The sequence below is a fragment of the Loxodonta africana genome, chromosome 3, assembly GCF_030014295.1.
Source record: "Loxodonta africana isolate mLoxAfr1 chromosome 3, mLoxAfr1.hap2, whole genome shotgun sequence".
Lineage (NCBI taxonomy): Eukaryota > Metazoa > Chordata > Mammalia > Proboscidea > Elephantidae > Loxodonta > Loxodonta africana.
In genome coordinates this window covers 35594772-35609350 of record NC_087344.1, presented here as the reverse complement: position 1 = coordinate 35609350, position 14579 = coordinate 35594772, and the positions used below count along the sequence as shown (strand labels likewise).

Below are 14579 nucleotides of genomic sequence, written 5' to 3'. Positions count from 1 at the left end.
ATTCATGCCTGTGGCCCAGGTCATGCTAGTCACCGTGCCCAGGCCCCTCAAAAAAACACAACTTCCCAAAACAGACACAAGATAAAATAGAAAATCTGACTCGTTTTTACAACCATCAAGAAAATTGAATCCAAAATGTGGAAACTTCCCACAATGGAAATTCAGACCCAGATGGCCTCACTGATGAATTCTTCCAAACATTTTTTTTTTAATGATGCCAAATCTCACATGGATCTTCGAGAGAATAGAAAAGGAAAGAAAACTTCCCAGCTCAGGTTAGGGGGTCAGCATGACCTCAGGCAGCAGACAACGGGCCACGCCATACCTCAAGCTAGTCCCCGTCCCTGGGCCCCTACAGCTGAGTGAGTGATGAGCCAGGAACTCAGAAATGCTCCAGGGGCCTCGGTCTGCACCTCACACACCCCAGAGAGTCTGTATCCATCATGCAGGAGTGTGGCTCTAGGCACAGGTGTCAGTACACCTGTGAGAAATGAAAATGAAACCAGACATTTGCCTTTGGAACCAAAGTCAGACTTGACTGGGCCAACAGTTTGATGGGAAGGTCAGCTCTACCTCTGAGGTTAGATGGAGAACATCTTCCAAGCATTGAAAGAACAAACCCTTACCCAATGGTTTTTGGGGAAAAGAAAGTTTTAAAGCACTTGCTGAGATAAAAGCATTGTATCCCCAAATGCGATATTGGTTAACATGTCTGGGGTGGACAATGTCATCATGGCCCAGTCCTTTCTGAAAGGATTGGATTAAAGCCACTGCCTTGAAATCTATGTTGGGATCTGGCAAGTCTCAGGAGAGCCTCGGTGATGTGCCACCCAGAGCCCCCCGTGGCTGACAAAAACATTTAGGACCTGAGTGCCAGAGACAGACTGTTAAAGGCAATGTACGGTGGATGGTATGCTAATATGAGAATCGGCAGCATATAAATCAAAAGGAGTTCAAAGGGTTGAACAGAGCTGGGGACAAAGTGCCCTCCACTCCCCAGCACCCACATCCACACACCAAACCCCATCTCCCCTTCAGACAAACTGTGGTCTCCCAGGGACACTGGGGCCATGGCAAACCACAGTGCCATCCATCTGGTCAAAAAGCAACTTTCAGCAAAGCTTTCCTTTGCACATGCAGTTTTATATATTGAAGTGTTCAGTGAATTGACACTAATAATTACTTCAGGGATCTCTCCATCCAGAAGGAATTTTTTATTTTAACATTTAAAGTTCTGTGGTCATAGAACATTAAAAATATACATCGAAATATTTCAATGTATGGACACATTTTTGTTCCAGACAAGTATGATGGGGTAGTCAGTCTCATCCTTTAAAGCATAAAAATATATGTCATTAAGATAAAATTTGATGGGGAAAGGGCAAAGGAAATAGAAGCTCAAGGAGACTATGGAAAGTAAAATTGCCAATGGTTGAAATACTCAAAACCTTGCTCTTTTTTATTAATGGATGATGGTGGGCTTTAACTCACCATGGGGTGGGGGTGAGGGGTTCGTGTGTTTGAAGAGAAATCTATACATTTTACTACATAACAGAATAAGCTAGAAATTACCTCCTTTGCAGCTGTTTTTTTAACCTTATGATTAAAATTTTAGCTACCCAGTTGAAATGGGCACAGAGCACATGGTATTTTCAAAATTCCGTAATGAATCCCAAAAACCAAACCCGCTGACATCAAGTTGACTCTGACTCATGGTGATCCCGTGTGTTACAGAGTAGAACTGAGCTCCAGAGGTTTTCTCGGCTATAATCTTCGCCTTTCTTCTGTGGCACCGCTGGGTGGGTTTGAATCATCAGTCTTTCGGTTAGTAGTCCAGTGCAAATCGTTTGCAGCACCCAGGGACCTTTGCTTCATTAACAAAGTCAGGAGCAAAACACTTGGCACCCACAGTAACAGGTCACAGGCTTAGGGTTGAGTCAGTGCCTTGGGGGTCAGGCATGTCCACACATAGGAGTCTCCCTCAGCATGCCCCACCTGGCTGAACCTGCCCTTTCTGTTACCCCAGGCAGTTCAAGCTCTCCTGCCGGGCTGTGGGCATCCACCCACCCCTGGAGCTGTCCCACTACCACATCAAGTTTGCAGCCACCGCCTTGTATGACACCTCCGTGACCACCCTGTACGTCATCAACTCCCACCTAAGCATGAACTCACTGACCCACTCAGTGCCCCGCATCAGCTCCCAGGACGTTGCCCCAGTGGGGCCCACATCTTTCGAGTTCCTACTGCCCCCAGACTCGCCCATCACCATCTCGCCGTCAGTGGGAACGGTGCTGCCTGGAAAGGTGGGTGCAGGCCCCAAAAGCAGGTGGGGGGTGAGCTGTCCACTCGGACCACGGATATTCACTGGGTGGCAGAGGGGGCTCCAATCCGGCCCTCATCGAACCCAAGCAGGGCCAGAGCCTCCTTGGCCCATGAGCATGGAGCCAGGGCCATCCCAGGCCATGGGAGGAGATCACTGAACTCTGAGCCACCACTCACCATCATGGGCAGCAGCCAACCCTCAGGCCCCCCTCCACCAGGGCAACTGACCTCACAGGCACCTGGCCACAGAGGTGGACTCTAGCCCCAGGCCACACAGCTGTTTACCTCATCTGCCTCCCCCTGCATTATGGTGGGGGACAGAAGGATCATGGGCTCACTCGCTCCCCTCCCTGCCTGCAGCTTAACTGCTTACCTTAAAAAACGGGGTGACAGCTACGCTGAGGGCTTTGGAAAGGACTGAGCAGAACTGGCATGCAGGATTGGATAAGGCCTGGCCAGTGTGACTCAGTCAACAGGAGGTTTAAATTCAGTCCACTCAGTTCCGCAAATGCTACTGAAGAATGCTCTCACCCCAGTGGGGGATCTGGGACATTCTGTCTCTGCCTCTCTGTCTCTATTTCTCTTTGTCTCTATCTCTCTACCTCTCTGTCTCTCTCACTGTCTTCTATCTCTCTGTCTCTATTTGTCTTTCTGTGTCTCTGTCTCTATCTCTGTCTCTCTGTCTTTCTGTGTCTCCATCTCTCCTTCCACCAAATATACTGAATACTCACTAAGCACTTGGAGCCATGATGAGTGGCCCCCATGCCCTGTCATGGAGGGGACATCTGAGGGACAGGTTGTAGAGGGAACAGATACAGGCTTGGAGAGGCTAGAAAGTTGGGCAGACAAGTTAGGGCACAGAACTCCACCCCCACCCCCAGTCTCAAAATGTTTCAAGGCAGGGCCCAGCCAATTCCAGATCTGGGTTCAGTGTCTCCGTCACCAGGACCCTGCCCCATTGTAAGGGGGGCCTGGAAGTCCTGCAGGCAGCCTACCACAATTGCAGGACAGTGCTGAGGGTGGGGCCTTCCCGAAGAGATCTTGCAGAGGAGAGGAGACAACTGGCAAACCAGGATCAAGGTGGGAGGTGTGGGGTGTGCGAGGAGGGCAGGGGCACGAGCAGGAATGCCAGGTCCCCTGGGGTGTGATGGCAGCACTCAGGGCCATTCCTGCTGTCAAAGAGTAAAGTCTCTGAGTCTATTTAAAGGAAAAATAAAGAGGGTTATTGAGGGAATATAACGATTCAAATCAGACAGCATTCAGGAAGAATTTCCAAAATGCTCTTTCTGGACAGAAAGTTGATGAGGTGAACAGCTGTGTGGCCTGGGGCTAGAGTCCACCTCTGTGGCCAGGTGCCTGTGAGGTCAGTTGCCCTGGTGGAGGAGGGCCTGAGGGTTGGCTGCTGCCCATGATGGTGAGTGGTGGCTCAAAGTTAAAAAAACTAAATTCACTGCCGTCAAATAGATTCTGACTCATAGCGACCCCATAGCGTTTCCAGGCTGTAAATCTTCATGGATGCAGACTGTCACATCTTTCTCCTGCGGAGCCACTGTTGGTTTTGAACCACCACCCCTTCAGTTAGCAGTCGATCACTTTAACCACCATGCCACCAGGGCTCCTTACACAAAAAAAAAAAAAAAAAAAAATTTTTTTTTTTTTCCTTACACAAGGCATGACTAATTTCAGAAATGTTTCAAAAACAGTTCTTTCTTCATGTCAGTTAATCTTATCTCCTTCCAGAAGGCCATCTGTGCAAAACATTCTTTTCAAGGACATCACATTTGTGTCACACGCTTCCTGGAACATTCTAAGCACATACATCACTTTCTGTCTCTCTCCCCTGCTCACTCAGAGTGATCCAGATTAACCCTTTATTGATAGCCTAGTCTTCAGCCATCTTGGCCTTGCTGAGAGCCTCAGTTTGATTTTAGAAACTCTTTATCATTCCCCCCTTTTGATCAAGTATTTCTATAGAAATTCTTAGATCACAATGACCACTAAAAGAGTGCTATCTTCTGCATGGTCTTTTAGTTGTGCTGTAACATAGATGGCTGCTTTCAAGCCTTTAAGACCCCAAACACTATTAAGCTTTTATTCAATAATTATATTCTTATCTTCCCATGCCATTGCTTAGTCACTCTGCTTCTTGTGATCTGATGGTAAGGGGCACCTGGAGTAAAAAAAAAAAAAAGGCCAAATTCTTTAGAGGAACATCTCAGCAGTACACAAAGTGATGGAGTTGCTAGCGCAAAAGCTTGAAAGTTCCAGAAACTTGAGTTTCCTCAATATACATAATTCTTCGCATAACTTTGGGTCTGGCGGTATGACTGTAAAAGTTAGATACGTGATGTGTAATACATTTAACAAGTCTTATAACTAACATTATAATGATCAAATGAATTAGTCTAGTTTGTGATAATGAGCATAACTGAGAACTAATACCATTGGGTAACCAACTGAAGACATCAAAAAAAAGAGAAGAAACTATTAGAAAGAGAAGTATAAGAGCTAAATGGAAACTCGTGTTATTAAAGAACAAGATTACAGTGGAGTAAAGCAAACAGCATAAAGATAGCTATAATTATTAAACAAAGTCCACAAATTTCAGCAAGATACATGGAATCTTGTTCCATGATCTTTGGATTAGCTGTCTACTCAAATGTTGTCTGGTTCTGGCATCTGGAGCATCTCAGGGTAATTTTTAGTTACCCAGAGAGCTGGCTGGTCTACAGATGTGGCTTGGCCTTTTCTCAGTTGTGATAAATGGATTCAGAATTTGACTCCTGGTTTTGGCAGCACATGGGTTGGTGATATGATTAGGTATGGTCCCTTTCAACAGGGTTCTAATGGGTCCTTTAATTGGTGTCTTTTCTAATATACTTAGTCTCCAGGATAAGGTTAGGCAGATTTTGGGAGTCTGGCTTTGGTTATCAAAGGCTTCTTTAACCTGTGACAATATTTTAACAATCCAAGTTGAAAAATGTGGAGCAACATAAGGGAGGACCGAGGGCTTTCCAGTAATTATTCTACACCACAGAACATTGAACATCAGCAGTATTCTCATATAAACCTTATAGTAATTCTTTTAGTTTACTCAGTCCTATGTAGTTAATTTTGGCTACATGTAATTCTGGATCAGTAGCAGTCTGAAAACCCCATCAGCTTCTATATAAGAGTTCTAGAAATCTTGATTTAGTCTATTTTTGTTCAAATATTTTGGTCAAGCATTTTCAGTAAATCAACAACGTAAAACTTATCTGCAGATGACAAAATGTCCATGATTAATAAATTCTTAAAAGTGAAATGATTTGATGGGAATTAATTACAAAAATAATGCAAAGCCAAAGTGAATTAAAAAGAAACTTTAGACAAAAATATTTCTAAACATGATGAATAACCTTATTTTCAAAGAACTTCAGCTATAACACGTAATAATCTTGAGACATAATGCTAAATAGTCAGATATACTAAGAATATACTAAGATTATCAAGTCTCTAAACATTTGAATAATAATAAAGACTTTGTGGGTAAACATGTGAATTCCCTAGTTAAAACCATTGGCTTTAGTGGGAGTATGGAGTAAGGTGTATATAAACTTATATGTGACAGGCTGACTTGATTTGTAAACGTTCACTTAAAGCTCAATAAAAATTATTAAAAAAAAAAAAAACATTGGCTTTGATGATCTGAGAGTCAAAGGAAACAAAGCTGCAACCAAGTTAGCAATAAAAATAATAAAATTATGCACTTGCTGTCTAATACAGGGCAAACATTACTGACACATGATTTTTTTGTGTGTGTGCTTTAGGCGAAAATTTACAGCTCAAGTTACTTTCTCGTACAAAAATTTATACACACATTGTTACGTGACCCTAGCTGCTAGCCCTATAATGTGATCGCACATTCCTCCCTCCCACCCTAAATTTCCTGTGTCCATTCAACCAGCTCCTATCCCTTTCTGCCTTCTCATCTCATCTCCACACAGGAGCTGCCCATTTAGTCTGGTGTATCTACTTGAACTAGGTGTATCTACTTGAACTAGGTGTATCTACTTGAACTAGGTGTATCTACTTGAACTAAGAAGTACATTCTTCACGAGTATCATTTCATGTCTTATAGTCCAATCTATTCAGGAATGGTTTTAGTTCTGGGTTAACGAAGAGCCCGGGGGGCATGTCTTCTGGGGTTTCTCCAGTCTCAGTCAGACCATTAAGTCTGTTTGTTTTTTTTTTTTTTTTTTACATAAATTTGACTTCTGCATCCCACTTTTCTCCTGCTCCGTCAGGGACTCTCTGTCGTGTTCCCTGTCAGGGTGGTTACTGGTGTAGCCAGGGTCCATATAGTTCTTCTGGTCTCAGACTGATGAAGTCTCTGGTTTATGTGGCACCTTTTGTCTCTTGGGCTAATATTTTCCTTGTGTCTTTGGTATTCTTCATTCTCCTTTGCTCCAGGTGGGTTGGGACCGATTGATGCATCGTAGATGGCCGCTCACTAGCTTTTATGACCCTAGATGCAACGCACCACAGTGACACAGAAATTTTAATTCAAAGACAATTTGGTACTTCTCCTGATTTGACAACATGTTTCATGTAATTCATACCATATTAAATAAACCCTTTTTCTTAAGCACTTTTCTTTTTATAAAACAGAAGCGAATCTTTTTGTGGCTCTCCATGAAGTTTCAGAATAGTCAGGACTTTATTATAGGTAACTGAGGAACAATACCTGAGTTATTTAACTAAAGATCTTAAAGGTAAAAACCTTAGTTTTTTTCAAAGCCATGTGGCTTGGTTCTTGACTCAGGAATTTATTGTCAGAACTTTGCCTTCAAGGCAGATTGCACAAAGAATAAGAAAATTCTTCAACCCAGTAATCAAAGAAAATTGTGTTATCTTAACAGAGAGAAATTTAATTCTTTGCTATTTGACCCCCCAAATTCTCATAAATTAACCCATGGAACTTTTAGCTGCAGCAAGTAAGAACTTTGACTATATCAAATAAATTCCCTTTTAATAAACTTTCTTTTAGTTTTTTGTCTTTGTTGTATATCTCTTATAGTACAACCCTTTAAGTGGCAAAAATGAACACACTAAATATAGGTGGCATAAAAAAGAGCATATAAACTTCAATTATAATGAATATCTATTAACTCAATTTAATATCAGTAAGTTACCTTAAAATCTTGGAAATTAATTTAAGCCTACATGCTATAAAACATAATTACGGTTGAAGTAAAGCTTGTTTAAATAGTTTATGTCTTACTTATCTAATGCTGCTATAACAGAAATACAAGTGGATAGATTCAACAAACAAATTTATTCTCACAGTCAGTAGACCAGAAGTCCGAATTCAGGGTGCCAGCTGCAGGGGAAAGCTTTCTCCTCTGTTGGCTCTGGGAGGAGGTCCTTGTCATCAGTCTTCCCCTGGTCTAGAAACTTTCAGCACAGGGATACCAGGTCCAAAGGACAAGCTCTGCTCCTGGCACTCCTTTCTTGGTGGTATGAGGTACCACTGTCTCTCTGCTCACTTCTCTCTTTTATGTCTTAAAAGAGATTGACTAAAGATACAACGTAATATGTAGATTGAGTCCTGCCTCATTAACATAACTGCCTCTAATCCTGCCTCATTAACATCACAGAGGTAGGATTTACAGCACAGCACGTAGGAAAATCACATCAGTTGACAAAATGGTGAACAATCACACAATACTGGGAATCATGGCCTAGCCAAATTGACACACATTTTGGGGGGACACAATTCAGTCCATTACATTCTGCCCTTTGGCCCCTCAAAATTTATGTCCTTGCCACATGTAAAACACTTTCACCCCATCATATCATCCCAGAAGTCCCAAATCAACTCCAAGTCCAAATCCCATCCTGGGGCAAAATTCCTCTTCATCTGTGAAATCCAGAATACAAGTTATCTCCTTCCAAAGCACAATGGTGGAACAGGCACAAGGTAGACATTTCCATTACAAATGGGAGAAACTGGAGGGAAAGAAGGGATAACAGGTACCGAGCAAGTCAGCAGAACATATTACTTTAACCTTCAAGGCTTGAAAATAATCCTCTATTCTCAGACCATTTAGGCAATGGCCCTGCCACCCAAACTCTGGGTGTTGGCCACATTCTCTGGATTCTGGGTGGAGGTCCCTCAGTCCTGGGCTTCAACTCTCCCTTCCAGGCCCACTGGAACAGCAACTCTGCTCCCTCAGATTCAGGCAGCCCCATTCTTCTAGTCTGTCTAAGTGGCAACCCTACCCCTCGGCCCCGCCAGGCCCCATTCTTCTGCCCTTTGGGCATGGCAGCCTTAACTCCTCAGCTTTGGGTAGCGGATCTGGCCTCATCCTGCTGGCTCTCGTGAAAGGCAGCCCCACACTCTGGAACTGAGTTGGTGAAGATCTGACTCTTTGAAAGCTAACAGGCTGTTGCCCCACCCCTGGGACCCAGCAGGCCGTGGTTCCATCCTTTGAGACCCCAGAAGTCGTAGCCCTACGCTTTGAGACTGAGGCAGCTCTGAATCCTGTGCTCCTTGTTTCTTCAGCTTCTGTTGCCTGGTCCCTTGGCCTTTCAGCAACTTGGGCCCTTGGGCCAGCCAGCATCTGCCCTGCTTAGGCAAGAGTTCCAAAACTCTTTAGTTCTACCAGTAAGTGCCTGGAGGCACCCTGCTTCACCAGTAAACTCCGCTGCCTTTCTCTATGGGTCAGCAAGCCTAGCTTCACCAATAAGTGCCCAGAGGCACCCCACTCCAGCAGGAAGCCACCTGCACAAAGGCACTCAGCTGTATCACTCTGTGCATCAGCTCCCACACCCTCTCATGCTGGTCTCCTGAGTCTGCTACTGCTGTTCCTCTTCTGCTGCTTCTCACCATCTGTGCTGTCTCCAGTGTAACATCTCTCCTCACTTCCTTCTGAGGCCTCACCAGAATTGTCTTTGATGTCCATAATTCCACCAGCATTCTCTTCAAGGTAATCCAGGCTTTTACTATTAGGCACTTTAAAACCCTTCCAGCCTCTACCCATTCACAGTTTCAAAACCACTTCCACATTTTAGGTATCTGTTAGAGCAGCACCCCACTCTCCTGGTACCAAATTCTGTCTTAGCTATCTAGGGCTGCTACAACAGAAATACCACAAGTGGATGGCTTTAACAAACAAAAGTTTATTCTCTCATAGTCTAGGAGGCTAGGAGTCCAAATTCAGGGGGCCAGCTCTAGGGGAAGGCTTTCTCCCTGTCGGCTCTGGAGAAAGGTCCTTGTCATCAGTCTTCCCCTGGTCTAGGAGTTTCTTGGTGCAGGGACCCCAGGTCCAAAGGACACATTCCCCTCCTGGTTCTTCATTCTTTGTGGCATGAGGTCCCCTTGTCTCTCTGCTCACTTCTCTTTCATATCTCAAAAGAGATTGACTCAAGATAAACCTAATCTTGTAGATTGAGTCCTGCATCATTAACATAACTACCTCTAATCCTGCCTTATTTACATCATAGAGGAAGGATTTACAGCACATAGGAAAATCACATCAGATGACAAAATGGTGAACAATCACACAATACTAGGGATCATGGCCTAGCCAAGTTGACATACATTTTTGAGGGACACAATTCAATCCATAACAGTTTATATTCTCATTCCAGATTTTTACCATTTCTTATATTTTTTTAATCTAACCGTATATTTGTCCATGAGTTTTTATGTTGTTGATCCACTCAATTTCTGATAACTGTATTAAGACAGTGTTTTATTTATCTAGTGCTGCTATAACAGAAATGCCACAAGTGGATGGCTTTAACAAACAGAAATTTATTCTCTAACAGTCTTAGAGGCTAGTAGTACGAATTCAGGGTGCCAGCTCCAGGGGAAGGCTCTCTCTCTGTCAGCTCATGGAGAAGGTCCTTGTCATCAATCTTCCCCTGGTCTAGGAGCTTCTCAGCACAGGGACCCTGGGTCCAAACGATGCACTCCCCTCCTGGTTCTTCATTCTTGGTGGCATGAGGTCCCCTTGTCTCTCTGCTTTTTTCTCTTTTTTACATCTCAAAACAGATTGACTCAAATACAACCTAATCTTGTAGGTTGGGTTCAGCTTCATCAACATAATTGCCTCTAATCCTGCCTAATTAACATTATAGAGGTAGGGTTTACAACACATAGGAAAATCATATCAGATGAAAAAATGGTGGACAGTCACACAATACTGGGAATCATGGCCTAGCCAAGTTGACACACATTTTGGGGGGACACAATTCAATCCATAACAGATAGTATTTTTCTTATTAAAAAAAAAATTGCTGTCGGGTTGATTCTGACTCATGGTAACCCTGTAAGACAGGGCAGAACTGCCCTATAGGGTTTCTGAGAATAGCTGGTGAATTTGAACTACCAAATTTTCTGCTAGCAGCCAAGCTCTTAATCACTACGCCACCAGGGCTCCTTTCTTGTTTTAGACCTCATTCATGTCCATGTTATTTATCTTATTTTTCAATAACCTTCTAAAGATTTCTATTCTGTTGGGAAGGGGTCTCTTGACTCTTTCGTTTGTCATTTGCTATTCTCTTGACAATATGTTTAGCCTTCTGTCATTTTACAACCTTTCTGTAAGAACAACCTAGCAGAAAATCAATTTCCAGGTCTGCATATTATTTGATACTGAAGCTTTTAAACAACCCATTAAATCTTAGATAACCTTCTACTTAATCTTCTTCTAACCTTCCACAACCTTCTGTACCCATCCAGGATTTTATGTGTTTTTGTTTTTATTCTTGAATTAATAAAAAGTACTCATTTTCCTTAAACAAAACATATTTCATATATGTAATTTAAGTTAAAATCATTTGGAGTGATCCATTTACCATCTTTTCTAATTTTCATATCCATTGACCAAATATATTTCACATAATAGTTAACATTTACTAGAATTTATCACTATTATAACTCAGCCATGACAAAAGGCTTTTGGTTCACCCCACTTAACCCTTTTTATAGCCTATCATCTTATTGCTATTTTAATAGAAAGTATATTTCCCTTGTAATATTTTGCAGTAAAAATTAACCAGTCTTTTCCCATCTTATGAATAAATCTACTAAAATTTATCTAATATTGAAAAAGTATTTTAAAGACATGTCATTGTTTCTTTTCAAACTCACTATTCGTAGGTATTATAAACTAAGGCAAATAAAGGTCACTTACTCTCAGGCCCTCTACAACTTCCTACATACCCTCAAATTTTTATTATTTTTCATATTCTGGCACAACCATTCTACTGTAAGACAAAACTACTCTCTCTCTCTTCCCCCCGTCTCTTAAAAATTCCAGTCATTTTGCCTTTTCTCTTTCTTTCCAGGCTAGCATGTTCTAAATAAACCAAGAAAATTATATCTTTAAGAAAAAAAAAGACTATAATTTAACAGTAACTTGTATGCCCTTGTCAGAATGAATGTATTCTCAATAATTCCTGGGGATATTAGGACTATTTAATTTGTATAAGTGCTCATTTATCAATCAGAGTAAGTTCTTTGAAGAAATATTATAATCTAATTTAATAATACCATCTGGAGGTAGGAATTATATTTTCCTAACTCTGTTGTTTGCATTCATTATAGGATCCTTTGGAGAAGCAATTTAGAATAATTTGTCCCTTTTTAATGCCTTGTTATACCATTAAAATAAATAATCTATTCTTTTTTTCAGTGCTCTTTTCAAATAGACTGATTTATGTCAAAGTTTCTTAGAGTAGTATTCTTGGAAGAGAAAAGAACTGAGATTTTAGACAGCCTCATGAAGAACACTAGCCATGGCCTTCAACCTGATACAAGAAAAGACACAACATTCTAGGCTAAAGGCAAGCTCTCAGAACAAAATTAAATAGAAAAAAAAACACATAAACTCACCAGTCTGTGAGGCCATCTCAAAAACCAGGCTTATGCAATACCACACAACATAAACTACTTAATTCCTTAAAAATGTATACAGTAAATCTTGGGTGATATCAATTCAGAAAAACAGATCCTAGATAAACTTATTAATTTGCTAGTCTCAGATGGAGGGATCTTATTCAGACCCTTTGACTAAAACTGAGCATTAAACAAAATTTTTTAAAAGAGACAATGCAAATGGGAACTTATTTTCCTAAAGTGATCACTGAGATTTAAATTATATTTAGCTCATAGTGCTTCTGAACATGAACCCCAGACTAGCCAGTGTCCCAGTAGGTGCGGGGTGGAGGGGGGAGATTCGGGCTCATAAGTTTCAGTTAGGATTTTAAATTCCTCTATGTATTTCTGAGGGTCCTCTCAAGGGTTAGGAATTTCTTTTACCACCACAGAAATTTTGCTTTAGACCAAGGGGAGAAAGTAATCTGCAGAGATGTGTTAGCTTTCTCCAGGTATTTTATCTTAAAAGGCATTTCAGAAACAGATTTAGGCTCTTTAACAGGTTCCTTTGGAAAAGAGGAAGTTCAGACAAAGTATTGTTAGAAGAGTAAGAGGGTAAAGGCAGGTGTAAGGAAGAAGCAGCCGGCAAAGGGGCAGATGGTATCAGAGCAGCAGGGGTAAGTGAAACAGAAACCTGACTCTGCAGCTCCTTGTTTTGTTTAGTTAACTTGGAAAATATCCTGCAGGGATGCAATTTTGCTATGTTGGTGTCTTTTGGAGACCTCTAAATACCAATCAAAATAGACATTCTACTGTGATTGTTTAATTCAAGAGCCTTTGCTTTCCAATTTACTGCGCAGAAAAATTAATTTGGAGAGATCAAAAGATCTCCAAAGTGATTTTCTAAATTGTTCCTGGTCAGGTGACGCCAACTTAGACAAGAATGAGCATGTTACAAGACCAAAGCGTTTGTTCACAAAACAGGCAGGAGTTCCAGACAGGACCTCCCCCTGTGATTTGGCATTACCTATTTTCAACCTTGCAAGGACCAGACAGTATTTTCTCAAAACAAATTCACTAGGACTAGTGACAGATTTCTGCAGAAACAAACCAGAAAACAGATTTGCAAGTACAAAGTGAAGTTAATTTAACTCGCCTTCATGAACACAAAATAGATCCCTCAATAATACTCAGAGAGCTTCAACTCAAGGAAACAGAGCTTGAAATCTGAGAGGTTATTTACCTTAGGTGACTCTGAAGAAGTGCAGAAAAAGTGAGCCAAAAAACAGCTCTGCCGGTACCAGAAGCCCAAATCCTCAATGTCTCAGGAGACACTGAAGAAAATGTGCCTTCGGATTCCACACATCTAATACCAGAAATGTCACAGAGTAAAGTCTCTGAGTCTATTTAAAGCAAAAGTAAAGAGTTTCATTGAGGGAATATAACAATTCAAATTGGGCAGTATTCAGGAAGAATTCCCAAAATCCTGTTTTTCTGGAAACAAAGTTGAGCTTTTATATACAAAGTTACCAAAAACCAAACCCACTGCCTTGAAGTCAACTCCAGCTCATAGCGACCCTATAGTACAGAGTAGAACCACCGCATAGGGTTTCCAAGGTTGTAAATCTTTACAAAAGCAGACTGCCACATCTTTCTCCCACGGAGCAGCTGGAAGGTTCGAACCACCAACCTTTTAGTTAGCAGCCAAGCATCTTAACCACCATGTCACCAGGGCTCCTTACACAAATGTTTCAAAAACAGTTTTCTCCATATCAGTTAATCTTATCTCCTTCCAGGCCATCTGTGCAAACATTCTTTTTGAGGACATCACATTTGCATCACATGCTTCCTGGAACATTCTAAGCACATACATTACTTTTCTTTCTGTCTCTCGCCCCTGCTTACTCAGAGAGATCTGGATTAACCCTTTGTTGAGAGCCTAGGTGTTCAGCCATCTTGGCCTTGCTGAGAGCCTCAGTTTGATTTTATAAACTATCACTGCTCTCCCCACAGAGGTGCCTGGTGCAGGTGGCCTTCCAGCCTGTGCTGCCCGAGGAGCTGGTGCACCAGGAAGCCCTCCAGGTGCTGAGCAAGGAGGCTGAGGCCAAATTGGTTTGTGGGGAGTGGGGGGGAGGGGGGGTGGGGGTTGGAGTCAGGGGCCGTTCTACAAGGCTCCAGCACCTGGCCTGGCTGTGGCGTTATGGGGTGCACTCCAGCACCCCACTCCCTTCCCCACTGGGGGCCTGAGACTCCTCATCTGTGAACCAGGGAATGAAAGTAGTCATCTGCTCGACGGTACCGTGTGAGATACTTCTCCACTTGCAGAGGCAAAAGGCCAACTCCTGCCCCAGCAGACCTGTGGTGGTCTCTGCATATCTCCTACCCCGAC

General features: G+C 42.2%; 1 protein-coding gene across 1 annotated transcript in view; it reads left to right on the top strand.

The window, feature by feature from the left end:
* The window catches only part of CFAP74 (cilia and flagella associated protein 74), a 94793-nt gene that overhangs the window by 69528 nt on the left and 10686 nt on the right, over window positions 1-14579 (top strand). The window contains exons 24-25 of the mRNA XM_023552509.2: window positions 2027-2303; window positions 14204-14302. Of these exons, the coding sequence (XP_023408277.2) occupies window positions 2027-2303; window positions 14204-14302 (376 nt within the window). The remainder of the gene's footprint in view (window positions 1-2026; window positions 2304-14203; window positions 14303-14579) is intronic.